Source organism: Ovis aries, chromosome 3, assembly GCF_016772045.2.
Source record: "Ovis aries strain OAR_USU_Benz2616 breed Rambouillet chromosome 3, ARS-UI_Ramb_v3.0, whole genome shotgun sequence".
Classification (NCBI taxonomy): domain Eukaryota; kingdom Metazoa; phylum Chordata; class Mammalia; order Artiodactyla; family Bovidae; genus Ovis; species Ovis aries.
In genome coordinates, this window is record NC_056056.1 from 133,958,942 (window position 1) to 133,973,649 (window position 14,708).

Here is a 14,708-nt window from a genome sequence, read left to right on the forward strand (position 1 = left end):
AAGGCTGTAATCAAGTGTATGGTTTCAGAGTCCAAGACTCAAGAAAAGGGGAGGAGAAGGAAAGCCATGGGAATATCTGCAGCATGTGGCTGAGAACATGGGATGATTTGCAGGGGGGGAGGGGGGGGAGGGGGGGGGGCTTGGGACCAGGCCTGCCCCAGGTCCCAGTTCCCAGGCCTGGTCCTGCCCTGGGTGGGGTGCTCCCTGTGATGATGAGCGGTGCAAGAAGATGGGTCGTGTCCAGACATACCATTAAGATGAACTCAACAGAGTGGTCTTTGATCTTCTCTGGCCAAGCCCAGTTCTCGAAAGGGATAAAAGTGAAGGAGAGTTGTGGAGAGCTAGACTTGGAAGGCTGCTCATCCCTGTGACAGTTTCACTCCTCTGACCCGCTGACACCGGCTCCCACCATGACCCAACGATCCTCTATCACCATCAAGTCAGGGGGCTCTCGGAACTTCAGCGCTTCCTCAGCCAACCTCCTCTCAGGCTGCAGGCCCAGCTTCAGTTCCATCTCCATGGTCCAGAGTGGGAAGAGCTTCGGGGGTGGCTTTGGAGGAGGCTTTGGAACCAGGAGCCTCCACAGCCTTGGGGGTAACAAGAGAATCTCCATCAGCAGTGGCTACCGCTCCAACCGGACCAGCTTCGGGGGTGCTGGCTATGGGTTGGGTCTGGGAGGCATAGGGTGCAGAGTGGGAGGAGTTGGCAGTGGCTATGGATTTGGAGGCGGGATGATGTCTGGCGCTGGAGGTATCCATGAGGTCACCGTCAACCAGAGCCTCCTGACCCCCCTTCACCTGGAGATCGATCCGTCCCTCCAGCGGGTACGGAAGGAGGAGAGGGAGCAGATCAAGACCCTTAACAACAAGTTCGCCTCCTTCATTGACAAGGTGAGAGGGCCATGGGGTTCCCGCCAGGAGAGCAGGTGGCACCCAGGAGTATCTCAGCTTTCTGTTCTTCTCTGAGGTCCTGGGGGCCAGGGGTGTGGAGGAAGTGGTTTTCCACCTTGTTGAGATTAGAAAAATGTTCATCTTTGGGCACCAGACCTGTCTGACCCACTGCGAGAATATTGTTCTCTTGATGGATAGCCATGAACTTGGCTTAAAATTAGACAGCAAAAGGAATTGGTTCAGAGGCAGAGGATCAAGAAATGGAAGGTTACAAGTTCACCTCACAGGCTGAGGTCATTTTTCCCTGCCAGTCAACTGGGGCAAGTCCTTGGCAGCCTCACTATTGATTTGATTGGCAAGGGAGGCACTCAGGGCTTCAGACTTTCCTTTTGGTGAAAGGAAAGTCGTGACATCAGCCCTGAGTCTCCCCTGCTGTTGGCCTGGAACCCTAAGGGGTTCCCCAGTTCCGGTGTGCAGTACTACCAGTTCACATTGGAGCTAACTGCTTCCATCTGGGAAAAACCAGCTCAAAAATCTAGATCTTTCAGGCTCCGATCCTGGAGTCTGAAAGAAAGAGGGCTAAACTGAGGGGCAACCAGTCCTATCGTCAGCTCTCCTGCTGGGAGAATCCCCAACTTCTCAAGCCTCAGTTGGGTTGAACAGATGGACTCCAAAGTCCTCTTGCAGGTCTAACAGGCTATGAAATGCCTCATCATATGGACCCAGACCTTTGAATGTATAAACGTAACCACAGGGACTGCTGAGCCTTTATCACCCATGTCCTCCACTTGATGTCATGTTTGTACCAACAGATGTGAGATTTCCAGGAGCCCGGTTTTGAGGGGAAGGATGTGGGCCCTGCATTTCCACAGTTCATCTGGCGGGGTCTTGGGGAATGAGGGCATGTGGCTGGGGAGGACTGGGAGCCAGGACAATGGAAGAGAAAGCGGAAGTGGGATGCATTTGTTAAAGACCCTCCATAGGCACACTGCCAATTCCAAAGTCTTGGAGGCTCTGTTCCTTCATTCTCTGAGGCTGTGTGTCACTCCAGCTGCTCCCAACAGAAGGGCTAGTTTAGAGACAAAGGTTTTTCATGTTCCCGAGGCTGTCTCCCAGCCTGAGGAGCAGTTGAGTGCAATTCAGGAAAACCAGATTAGTAGCACAAGATCACAGGAACCTGAGGTCTCAGAGAATAGAGACAAGATGAGGCTTGTCCAAGGCCACACAGCTTATGAGGGACATGGCTGAAATTGTATCCAGATCCCCCTAAGGTGACTCCAGAGTGATCTACTCCAGCATTCCTGGATTGTGGTGGCAACTGAGTCCAGATTCTAGATCTAGAGAAATCATGTTGAAAGCAAATGGGTGAACTTTCTGCCAAGAACCTCTTGCCCATTTACTGGGAACCAAAGTAATGTGGTGGAGTGTTCTTTTCTTCAGCTACCACACATCAGCATGGTTTGATGTATTCAGATGGTTTCCTGGCACTCTGGCCCTCCTGCCTATTCTCACCCCCAAAACCAGCCACTAGCCAGTCTTCCAGCCCCATCGCACCAACATGGGCTTGGCTATTTACATCCCAGGCTCCTGCCAGCTTGAGAACAAGGAGTCCAGCCTGCCACCTGGACTCTGAGATCTTGCAGGGCTCCCCCCTGCACTGTCGGGGGTCCTGAATCCCAGAGCCCTCTGGAGGCAACGGCTGTAAAGACATGCTTATGGGTTCTCACCTCTGGCGGCGGCAGGTGCGGTTCCTGGAGCAGCAGAACAAGGTCCTGGAGACAAAATGGAGCCTCCTGCAGGAGCATAAAGCGACCCGGGCCAACCTCGAGCCCATGTTTGAAGGCTACATCAACAACCTGAGGCGGCAGCTGGACAGCCTGGGGGGAGAGCGCTCGAGGCTGGAGGTGGAGCTGAAGAGCATGCAGGAAGTGGTGGAGGACTTCAAGAACAAGTGAGTGGTAGCTCAGCCCTGAGGCTCCGGGGGAGGTGCCGGACTCTCCTGAAGTGCCCAAGCCAGTGGGGAATAGGGCTCACACTCAGGACACAGAGGTGGACCCAGGAAAAGAACTGGGGCTCTTAGGGACTTCCCTAGGGGTCCAGTGTTTAAGACTACATGCTCTCAATGCAGAGGGCAGGGGTTCGACCCCTGACTGGGAAACTAAGATCTTGCATGCCACACGTGCGCTGTGCAGCCAAAAAAAAAAAAAAAGAACGTTGAGGTTTGGGGGAGGGGCTGGGCTTAGAAATGATAACTCATATGGGCACACAGAGCATGATACATACAACCCTGAAAACTCTGGAGATGAGGAAAGTGAGGCTCTGAGATAGCAAATGACCCATCCAGTGCTATAGAAGTAGCAACGCATTAGTGATGAACTGAACTCATAGAATCTCATGCTCACGTTTGTTCACCTCAATCTGATTGCTGATTTACACAACGTTCACATATCCACCCCAACCCTGGCCAAGGCTGTTGTATGAAGAACAAGAAGGTTTAACTACTGCCTTTTCCCTGGAACCACACACACACCCTGCTAATCATAATGGTGTGCTCATATCTAAAGATACAAATAATTTCTTATTTCTACGGTTTTAATTTAGTTTTAATGTTTGTTCTTGGGCCAAACCAGTTATTGTTACCATTTGTATAAGGTCCTGAGAGCCCAGATTTTAGAGTTGCTCTAACATGTTAACCACAAGCCACATGGGAAAATTTAAATTAAAGTTAAAATCAATTTAAAATTCAGGCCCTCAAGGACACTAGCCACATTTCAAATGCTCAGTCACCGCATATGACTAATGGGTCCCATAATATAGGCAGGTATAGAGCATTTCTATCAATGCGAAAGTTCTGCTGAACAGTGCTAGAGAACCTAGTCAGATTGACAATCATTTTTCTTTAAGATTTAAAAAAATATTTATTTATTTATTTGGCTACATCAAGTCTTAGTTGAGGCATGTGGGATCTAGTTCCCCAGCCAGGGACTGAACCTGGATCCCTCCACACTGGGAGTGTAGAATCTTAGCCACTAGACACTAGCGAAATCCTCAGATTTACAATCTTGGCTTAATCATTTACTGACTCAATATCTAAAGAACGTGAAACTCTCTAAGTCCTAGTTCTTTAGTCTGTTAAAGGGGATATTAATAGTACCCACCTCATAGGGAGACTGAGAATATTAAAGCAACACTTGCTTGTAAAATACTCAATAGGGTATCTAGTGCCTGGTACATAGTAAGCTGTTAACACGTGTTAGCTATTTTCATTATATTGATGATTAAGTATAATGCATGTAGTGATGTGAACATAGACAAGAGAAACAAGTGCTGACAGATAATTTATAATATCATGCAAATATGGGATAACAGTATTTCAATCCAAGAAGGCTTCCAGGAGGAAGAGACAGAAAACTCAAGGGCGCGAAGAAAAAATGCACATTGGAGGTATATGGGGGATCTGTTGGAGAGTGTGCTGCTGGTTAGAGGACAGCAGTGTTCCTGTGGTAGGTGTCTAAGAGGCCTGTGCAGGGCCACTTGAGGCTTTCCCTCTGGCCAGAGGGACTGTGAGCTGGGAAACAGAGAAAGACAATTACATGGAGTTGGGGAAGCAAAGATGACCATGTTTAATGAAAAGACAGTTTTGGGAAACAATAAGAAAAATCAGATTCGTTTTCCCAAAGAACTTGGAAGGAGGCGCAGTACTGAAGACTCTGTAGACAAAAGGCGCAATAGGAAAGTGAGGGAGAGTCTAGTGGCACCCATCCCGCGGGTTCGTATATAGCCAACAACAAGCTGCCTCGCGGATGGAAAGAGCCTCTGAGAGGTGAAGGGACCTGCCCTGGGTTATTCAGCCAACAGGGAAAAGGGATGAAGCCCCCTCCACAGCTCAGCCATCCCAAGCCTCCGAGAAGGTGGGATTGGCTGATGCTTAAGAGGTGGGGTGGGGAATGTTACCTAGAGCAGACTTGAGGCTTCCTTCCCAGAGATCAGTGGGGTGGGGGGCGCTAGGGAGAGTGGGGTTGCTGCTCAGGGGCAAATTGAAGATGAGAAAACTTGGTGGAGGGGAGAAAAGGGAGGTCTCTTATTAGCCTAAAGACTCTGCTTCCCAGGCAGCGGGTCAGCAGCTGAAAACAGAACAGTGAGGCAACAGGAGGACGCCATTGGGTGCAGGCGCCGGCCTGGCCCAGACTGCCCCCCTCTACTGATCTCTGTCCCTCCTCTTGGCTTAGGCAAGGCCATGGGGTAAAAGGAAGCATCGCACCCCTTCACAGGACCTCTGAGAATACATCTGTGAGGAAGACCTCAGAAAGAATGAGGGGCAGTTCTGTTTTGTGTTGTTTCAAGTCTGGGTTTTGTTTGGACAGGGGTGGTTGTGTGATGGATTTGGGGTTGGGTAACATGAAGTACCTGGGTGACTGAACTGAACTGAACTGAACATGTGTAATAGGAGAGCAACACTTCAGCAGTGTGTTTTCCAAGTCTGCTCTGGATTCCCACCTACACCCCTACACTGGACCTCACTCCTAGAAGCCCCGCTCTGAACATCCACCCACTTCCTTCTCCCCGCAGGTATGAAGAGGAAATCAACAGGCGCACAGCAGCTGAGAACGAGTTTGTGGTGCTCAAGAAGGTGAGGAGACAGGGGTGCCCTGATCTGACTCCGGGCCCAGGGAGCCCCTCCCAGGAGTGATAGCTGCCACATCAGTCTGCGGCCCTGTATACGAGGCTTTATTTAATTTGCATAACCAATCTTGGAAGCACGTTTTACTTTAGAAGTGAGAAAACTCAGGTGCGTGGAGGTTAAATAAGTTGCCCCAGGTTACCCAGATAACCAGAAGTGAGTCAGGATCCAGGACACCCAAGTCTGAGCTATAAATCTTAACACCAGTCCCCTCCCCAACGTGGATCTTATGCAGGGAAAGGAGAAGCAAAATGAGCCCTGTGCTGAGCTGAGTCTGTGAGACCTCAAGTCAGGCTCAGGAATGGGCATAGGACGGCGCCCAGCTCCAGAAACTGTGAACCCTTCTGCTCAGTGTGGATGGGCAGAAGGAGGGGAGATCCAGCCCTGAAGCTAATCTGGAGAGGGAGGAAGAGCAGGAGCAGCAATGTGGGAAGGGGAGGAAGGGACAGAGTGCAAGGAGGGGGATGCCTCAGGGAGAAGGTGAGGCCACAGGCAGCGGAGGCCCAAGGGCCCAGGATGATTCAGGCTGTCCTCACTGCAAGGAGGTGACATGCAAGGTTTCTCCACGTAGCACCAGCTGATGAGCAGATGGGCGATCCCCAAGAACCTGGTCCACACGGAGTTTGGATCCCCCTGTAAGTTCTACTCTATCTGTAGCCTGGGAGAGAGAAATGCTCTTGTCCCCGGGAGCTGAAGTCCTCCAGCTTAACTCACAGACAGAGGGGCCAGCTAGCCCAGGAAGGGTGGGACTCGGAGTGACTGCATGTTCTGTGCCCAGGATGTGGATGCTGCCTACATGAACAAAGTGGAACTGGAGGCCAAGGTGGAAGCCTTAATGGACGAGATCAACTTCCTGAGGTCTTTCTACGAAGCGGTAAGCAGAGCCGGGGGCTCCCCCAGAAGGGCTGGAGGCTGGGGGCCGCGGCTGAGCACAGAGGCTGCTGGCCCCTTCCCTGGTCACCCCTCTGCTCCTCACCCCATGCCTGAGTTGGAATTGATGCGGTAGATGTTGCTTCCCCTACCAAGGGAGAATGTGAGTTTTCCCAGGGCAGCTGGTGGATCAGATAATGTGAGAAACTCAAGAATGTTCTGTGGGTCAGACAAAAGAGCTGCCTGTGAGCGAATTACTTGCGGTTTCCATAGAATGATCTGAGCAACCCAGCTCACCCAGCCCAGTTCAGATTTACCTGTTACTTTTCCCATGGCAACTGCAGGATGATGTAATTATGCAGATCAAGTGGCAACTAGTGAGCCTTCAGGTGTTTCTAGAAGCACACAAAATATTGAACTGGCTCCCCTGAAGAGGCGTTTTGCTGTGTGCCTCTATAAGCCCAACGCAGAGCTCAAGGCTGCAAAACACAGCACTGGGCAAATGCAATCAAGGCCGTAAGTTCTTGGAGCTCCCCGGAGATGGGCAGCATGGAGAAAATCAAATAACTACCCTATTTGAGGGGGGATGGAGAAATAGACAACAGGGAGCAGTGGCAGGCAGACGGTGGGTGATAACCTGAAGGAACTGAGGATCCAGAAATGCCAGAAGGAGGCCCATGTGAGCGGTGTAGAATCAGTGAGTGGGGAGCAGCCGAGATGAGGTTAGTGATGTGGAGGTGGGGATGCAGGGGGCTGTGTGCATCGCAGGTGGGCCTGGTAACAACAGGTAATCCGCTCATGGGGTTGCATGTGTGTGATGCCCAACACAATCTGGTCATGTTCCAGGAGCAGGAACATGGACTCTGGGTCTTCAAGTGGCTTCAATGACCACCCACTTGGGGGCAAAAAAAAAAAAAAAAACCCATCATTTTCTTTGCTTATTCACTTCAATGCTGAAAACCAGAGTGATGTTGGCTCCCAATGCTGAGCAGCAATCCTGCGGGCTGAGACTCCCCTAGCTAGGTCAACTATCAGGAAAAACAATTTTGGAAACGCAAATTACAACCTAACAGCAACAAAAGAATAACTACTTGAATCAGGAAATTCATGAACCAAGTGTTAATAAAGAAAGGAATTAACAATTAATTAACAACTGATATTGTCGCTTAAAGATTTGGGCTTTGGATCAGTGATGCTTAAATTGTACAGCTCATTAGAATCTCCTAAAGATCTTGTGAGAGCACCAACTGTGATTCAGTATGGTGATACTGCTAGTCTGAGGATCACATTTTGGGAACCACTGTTTTAGATGATTCTGTAAAGTCATCATTAACAAATTACTTGTGGATTTTCTGCTTCAAAACACATCTTATACAAGTGTTAGTTGTTCTGTCATGTCTGATTCTTTGCAACTCTGTAGCCATAGCCCACCAGGCTCCTCTGTCCATGGAATTCTCCAGGCAAGAATACTGGAGTGGGTAGCCATTCCATTCTCCAGAGGATGTTCCCAACCCAGGGATCGAACCCAGGTCTCCTGCCTTTCAGGAGGATTATTTACCATCTGAGTCACCAGGGAAGCCCCGTACAAACGTGAATATATTTAACGCTCACAGAAATCATGGGAGGCAGCAATAGGACTAGTCTTTCTGAGGCTCAGAGATGCCATCTAACCTGCTTGGCAGATCCTAGGCTTGAATTTTTCAGGTCTTTCTACTGTTTCCAGGGGGTTTCCGTTTCCCTTCCCCGGGGAGCAGGGAGGAGCAAGTTTAGGAAATGGGGCTGGGACAGCACAGCTTTCCAGCTCTTTCTGACTCAGCTTTCTTTCCCAAGATAATTGCTTTATTTGGAATGAAAGGTTGCATTTTCTCAGAATATGAGACATCGCAGAACTGACAGGTTATAACAAGGTGCGTGCCCTTGACAGTGGGAGTGACCTCTGGAGAACCCGGCTACAGCTCCCTGAGCCGCTGCTCCTTCTGTGCAGATAGAGAGCAGGTGTTCACCTGGTGACCTGCCTCCTGTCCCCCCAGCCCTTTATGTTCAGTCCTGTGGTGCAAGGGAGGCCCTCAGTGCCAGGGTCTGTTCTGGGGTGCTGGGCACAGTCTCCCAACACACATGCATGCGTGCACACACGCACACACAATACACACGCAGGTACACGCACACATAAGCACACAAACACACCCAACTTCAGCTTTCCCATGTGGACCTCCTCGCAGGAGCTGGCTCAGCTTCATGCCCAGATCTCTGAGACTTCCGTGGTCTTGTCCATGGACAACAACCGCAAGCTAGACCTGGACAGCATCATCTCTGAGGTCAAGGCCCAATATGAGGACATCGCCAACCGCAGCCGGGCCGAGGCTGAGTCCTGGTACCAGATCAAGGTGAGGTGTCAAGGTCAATTTCATGAAACAGTCTCAGAGAACTGAGATTTCAAAGGCAGATTTGATAAAAGCCTTGTCCTCCCAGTCTGACGGACTTGGAGAGATCTGAATTCAGCTTGGGGCTCACTCTGTCAGAGCACTCCTCAGGCAGCATTGTCAGGACCTGGGGGAACAGCCAGACAAAGGCAAGAGGTGGTCAGTCCTGCCCCAAGGAGGATGAACACCCTCTGATGCCTTGTAGAGGAGAGGCCAGGGACAGCTGAACAGTACCGGCCGCTAGTACTAGCAGGCACAAGAGAGGGAGGGTGAGAGCAAGAGGTAGGTTTAGCTTCCTGCATCCAGAGATGAGAGGTAGAAATAGCTGGGGCTGAGAGGCTGAGCAAAGGCTGGTTAGGGGTTACCCAATGACATTTTCCAGATTAGAGCTGAGGAGTCTCTGGGGATACAAGACCTGGTGCCAGGAAAAAACAAATATGAATGAGCTTTAAAATTAGAAAGTGACAAGCACCCCCGAATGACGCTGAGTTTGTGGGGGTGAGACATCTGACTATGAAGACAAAGGACCAAAGCTGGGGTATAGGAAGGTCCACCTGTGGAGTGGACTTTGGATATGGAGAGTGAGGGGCAGAGCCAAGAGACAGTGCAATGGATTTGATGGAGACAGCTGCGTGCAAAGGGAGGTGCCTCTAAGCGTTGCCTCAGAAGCCCTGTTGGGCCCTGGGAAGCCACCACCTTCTGGCCTCACCGCCCCTTCTCGTCCATCTCCTGACCCCCAGTATGAGGAGCTGCAGCGGTCTGCCGGCCGGCACGGGGAAGACCTCCGCTCCACCAGGATGGAGATCTCTGAGTTGAACCGAGTGATACAGAGGCTGCGCTCTGAGATTGAAAATGTGAAGAAGCAGGTAGGGCTGAGGAACCATTGGCCATCTCATCCATTCCCCTGCCTCAGCCCATGCAGAGAGTTCTCCCCAGATGAATGATCGTCCAGTAATATAAAATTGTAGTCTTCTGCCCCTACCAGGGAGGCCAGGACCTTCTTTCTGAGATCTGTCCAACATCAGTTCCTCTTGGAAAGATGCTGTCCTCTGGAGGCATATATGGCAAAACTGATTCACTTTTTACTTACCCACAATTCAGAGAAGTTCATATTGAACGGGACCCTGAAAACCATTTCTCCATTTTAAGTCACAAAGTATCCAAGGAGAACATAGATTAATCTTATTTTTAAAGATGATGATACTCCATCCAACCTCCTTTGCATGAAATCCATTTCAGGAAATCCTTCCACATTTTTAACCTAAAGCCCATATCTTCCCTCCTTCCTTGTGGACAATTTCATCAATTCCTGTGTCCTCCTGGCAGTGTGCCACGCTCCAGGCTGCCATTGCTGATGCTGAGCAGCGTGGGGAGCTGGCTCTTAAGGATGCCAAGCACAAGCTGGCCGAGCTGGAGGAGGCCCTGCAGAAGGCCAAGCAGGACATGGCACGGCAGTTGCGTGAATACCAGGAGCTGATGAACGTCAAGCTGGCCCTGGACATCGAGATCGCCACCTACAGGAAGCTGCTGGAGGGCGAGGAGTGCAGGTGAGCAAGCTCCTCCTCCTGCTGTGGTTCAGATAGATGCCACCGGAGCACTGTAGCAGTGCCACAGCAGCCAAGATCCCCACAGTGTGAGGCCCCAAACAGAAATGCTCAGAATAGAAACGGACCTAAAACTCAGTGATCTCCTGCAGTGTCCTGAAGTCGTTCCCTGAGCTCCGATGGGACCCAGAGCAGGGGCCAGGATAGAAGGTGTCAGGAGGAGGTGGTCCGTGACTACCTGGAAGGCCATCGGCAGGGTCATTTCTGCCCAGGCCCTGTGATCAATGAGGCCACACTCAGGACAAGGCGAGGCTCGGGGGCTCTGTTTGCCCAGAGAGGCCTACCATCTGACTGTCCTTCCCAACATAGTGAGCACGAGTTTGTCTCCCCATTTCGCCGTATATTTGGATTTGCTCTCTCTTCTAATGTCCCCTCTCAGAGTCACACCAGCTTCCTACAGCTAATAGGATGATTAAAAGTCTTGTTCAGCACAGTGCCGAGAGCACAGCCAGCCCTCTGTGCTGATAGCTTTAAATACAAAGAACCCAGGGTTCTCTAACTTCTCAGCAAATGAAATATGTCTTTCTCTCCCCTCCTGCAACAGACTCACCGGAGAAGGTGTCGGGCCCGTGAATATCTGTGAGTAAATGTCTTGGGATGACTGAGAAGTGGGAGACAAAACAGAAGCTAACAGCATCATTTTTGGTGAACAGATAGTGAATGAGCAGGGGCAGGGATATCATTAAGATTCTCTGAGATGCTCTGTGGAGACCCCTTTCTTCTTTGGCCCTTCCTCCCAGTGGGGTCAAGAGAGGTTTCTGGTGGAAGCATAAACCCACTCCACCCAAATCCCTGAGGACCTCAGTTATGGGACAGGACTACTCACAAAGCAACGGCTCTCTCATCCGAACACCTGATTTCTCAGCTAGTTCTGGCAGAAATTCAAACTAACAAGAGGCTATTAAAAAGCTAAAGACCTGTGTTGAAAATTGAAGCAAATTAACTGAACAAGAGAGCAGAGAGGTTTGCCCTCAGGTCCCAGGAAGGAAGCCAGGGAGATTCATTCTGCAGAAGGACCCAGCAGGCTCCAGCGGCATCCATGGAGTGTGGCGTACTGGACATGGGATGGAGAGTTCCCTGGGGCCCCCGTGGGTCCGGCCCTGGGAGGGAGGCTGGAAAACCAGGATGAGAGAGAGCTGGAAACTAGTGAGTTAAAGGAACAGGGATGCCTCGCCTGGAGAACCAGACACTGAGAGGGGAGGTTGAAGAGGCATCTTCAAATGTTCCACAGGATGTGGGGAGCTGCTCTCCAAGGCAGGGAGCTTCCCATTGCAGAAGGGATTTGAGCAGAAACAAAAGGATCGCCTCTCAGGGAGGCAGTAGAGGGGATTCCTGTCTGGGGAAGGCTCACCTGTATAGCCGTCAGGCCCCACCCATCTGGGAGCCTGTGATGCCCACCTCCTGTCTCACCCAGTGGGAAAGCCCCAGCTAGAGAGGAGGGACGAACACGGCTCAGGGGCCCAAGACTTGCTTTCCGGCAGGTATGACCTTGGGCCTGCCACTTGGTGTCTTTGCACCTGTTCCTTCCCCTGAAAAATAGGGGTATCATAGTAAGGGCATCCTCTCAGGCCTGTCAAAGAAACCTCTGTGGTCACAGCTGGGCAAGCTATGAAAATTGCCATGTCCTGTGTTCGCTGAGGCAGCGGGTGATGGGGACCGTGGGGCTCCCCGGGGAGCCTGTGGGAGGGAGGCGCCTGGGCATAAGACCCAGGGACGAGGCTGCCAGTGTGCCCTGTGCCTTCTCTCCACAGCCGTGGTCTCCTCCTCCGGGGGCTCGGGCTACAGCGGGGGCGGCGGCCTCTGCATGACCGGGGGCGGCTATGGCTTTGGCAGCAGCGGCTTCAGCAGCAGCGGCGGTAGCTTCAGCTCCACCAGCGGCCGCGGCATGAGCGGCACCAGCTCCAGCGTGCGCATCATCTCCAAGACCTCGTCCAGCAAGAGTTACAGGAGCTAAAGGGCCCCCTGCCCCACTGCCTCCCCTCTAAGGCCCCTGGCCCCAAGGCCTAAGACCCACCGCTTTGCTGACCCCCATGCACTGAATCACAAGAGGCACCAGGAGCAGGGAAGTAGCCTGTGAGTCCCTAGCTCGCCTGTTCATCCCTCTGCCTCCAAATGGGTTCCCGCAAAGGTACCCCACTTGCTCCTCATCCCAGATCCCTGGCAGCCACACTCCTTTCTGGGGTTGCTTAGAGCTGATCTTGGTGTCCCCAGAGATGCTGAGTGCAGTCCAGGCCTGCATTTCCCACCATAGACAGAACACTTCTCCTGCTTCCGGTGCCTGCCTATCCCCTCAAATTGCTTCAATAAAAATGTTACCAAGCTCTCTAGGTCTTGACTGAGTCTGTGTCCTATCCCACACTCAGAGGATGACCTCAGAAATGGAGTTCTCTGGGGGCAGGTTCTATCTACCTGCAGGGCTTACTCCAGGGCAGAATGAGAATCCCCTCCCCTGGACATCGTGCAACAGGACCTCCACTCACCTCTGCCTCTTGCCATTTCCTAGAGTCTTTCATTACACCCTTACCTCCCCAAGTCCCAGTCTTCCCTCGCCAGCACTCCAGGACCCAAGCCAAGACAATGCAAAAGGCGCCAGTGTGAAGTGTCACAGTTAGACTAAGAATTGCCAAGCACAAGAATGTTTGAGTTCAGTCTCCTAATCCAGAGGTGAGGAAGCCAAGAAACAGAGAGGATACAATGCATATTAACAGTAGATCCTTGAGTCCTAACCCAGGCTCCTCCCCACGAGAGCAGTAGAGCGTAGTGACATCAGAAGTGCTGGGATTGGATCCTCTCCCATCCCAGCCTGTTTGTGTGTCTTGGGAGTTTTACTCCACCACTCTGCTCCTCACTTCGCTTGTCCATAAAATAGAAACTATATCATGGTTATCATAAGAATTCAATGGGATAATGGATGTAGAGCTCAGTTTGGTTCCAACACATAGCAGACACCCAGTAAATGATGTTACTATTATTGTTGTTGACTTGATCTTAACCTAGCAAAAGGCCACAGTGTGGAAGGGAAAGACAAGTTGGCTACAGTGGCTTCACTGATGGGACTGATGGAAAGGAGGCATTTCAGGCATCAGCAAAGAGCTGTGTCCTAGGTGCTGGGGAGAAAGCTTGTAACTTGCTTCCACCTGAACAATTCCTGAGGGCAATGACCCTTCCCAGAAATGTCCTCAGGTCAGAGCATCCATCCTTGGGAGGCTCAGGATGGGGAGGGCAGAGACAGGGAAAGGAGCCCTGACCTAGTGACTGACATGAGTACATACTTGGGGGACCTGTTGGAGGATGGAGGGAACAAAACATGCCCACCTAACTGAGAAGGTATCTTGAAGCCAAAAAAAACAAGGCAAGCAGCTCCATATCATCAATGGATAAGTTTATTACAGGGTAACTTACTCACACGGTAAGATCTGGCCGACAACAACACAGAAGCTTTCGCAACTGCACTCTACACCACCAAGTGGCCACAGGGATAATGTTATATTTAACAGGACATGCAATGCTAAGTCAAGGTTTATGAATAGGTTACTAGTCTTGTCAGGGAAGGTTGTCATCACTGCTTGAGGATCAACAGAGCATAGGGCCACCTGGCCTTAATGATTATTAAGCAATATCTATTAACCACAAAGCCCCTGATGGCAAAGAAGTGATTTACCACACAGTATGGTCCTAGGTCAGGTCAGGGAAAGGACAGGAGGAACTGTAAGGGTCAAGATGCCGTCAGTTATGCTAACAGCCATCTGGGGCCCAAAGAGTCTTAGGGAGGCCATCCCTTCCTCTCCCCTCCTCAAGCACAAGGAACCCCCTTTTGAGTCTCCTGAAGCCTCCTTTGGACTAACCAGGCCCCTGGAGACAAGAGTCTGTGTCTGGAGCCTTCTATCTCAGGAGCCCTAGAGGGATGAGGGGTGGGTAGCTGATTCAGAGTCAGGACCCCACCTGGCCTGAAAAGGCCAGGGCCCAGCCTGCTTAGGGAAGCTTCTCTCATGCCCAAAGCCTCCCTCCCTCTTCTAGGGAGGTTCTAGGACCACTTGGGAGCCCATAGGGGTACTTGGGTCTGAAGCATCTGCAGAAAAACATGGAAACCACTTGGGGGAAATAGAGTATCCTCAATTACATCTAATTTGGCCTCTAATCCCAGACCAGTGAAAGTGAAAGTGGCTCAGTCATGTTGTGACCCAGGCCAGAATACTGAAGTGGGTAGCCTTTCCCTTCTCCAGGGGATCTTCCCAACCCAGGG

The 14,708-nt window shown here is 51.3% G+C and overlaps 1 protein-coding gene across 1 annotated transcript; it reads left to right on the plus strand.

Annotated features, from left to right (window-relative positions):
* The first annotated feature begins 410 nt into the window (after window positions 1-410).
* Window positions 411-12,788, plus strand: LOC101111440 (keratin, type II cytoskeletal 5-like). Its single transcript, XM_012174220.4, has 9 exons — window positions 411-890; window positions 2,633-2,841; window positions 5,460-5,520; window positions 6,350-6,445; window positions 8,661-8,825; window positions 9,602-9,727; window positions 10,188-10,408; window positions 11,010-11,044; window positions 12,217-12,788. The coding sequence occupies exons 1-9, from the start codon at window positions 411-413 to the stop codon at window positions 12,417-12,419; spliced, it is 1,596 nt and encodes a 531-aa protein (XP_012029610.1). The 3' UTR covers window positions 12,420-12,788.
* The last annotated feature ends 1,920 nt before the right edge of the window (window positions 12,789-14,708 follow it).

What these genes read in the sequence shown, in the direction of transcription:
- LOC101111440 (XM_012174220.4), top strand. Translation starts at nt 411, where the DNA reads ATGACCCAACGATCCTCTATCACCATCAAGTCAGGGGGCTCTCGGAAC. An exon ending in AGTTTGTGGTGCTCAAGAAG is followed by an intron (nt 5,521 to 6,349) that starts GTGAGGAGACAG and finishes TTCTGTGCCCAG; the next exon opens with GATGTGGATGCTGCCTACAT. An exon ending in CTGGAGGGCGAGGAGTGCAG is followed by an intron (nt 10,409 to 11,009) that starts GTGAGCAAGCTC and finishes CTCCTGCAACAG; the next exon opens with ACTCACCGGAGAAGGTGTCG.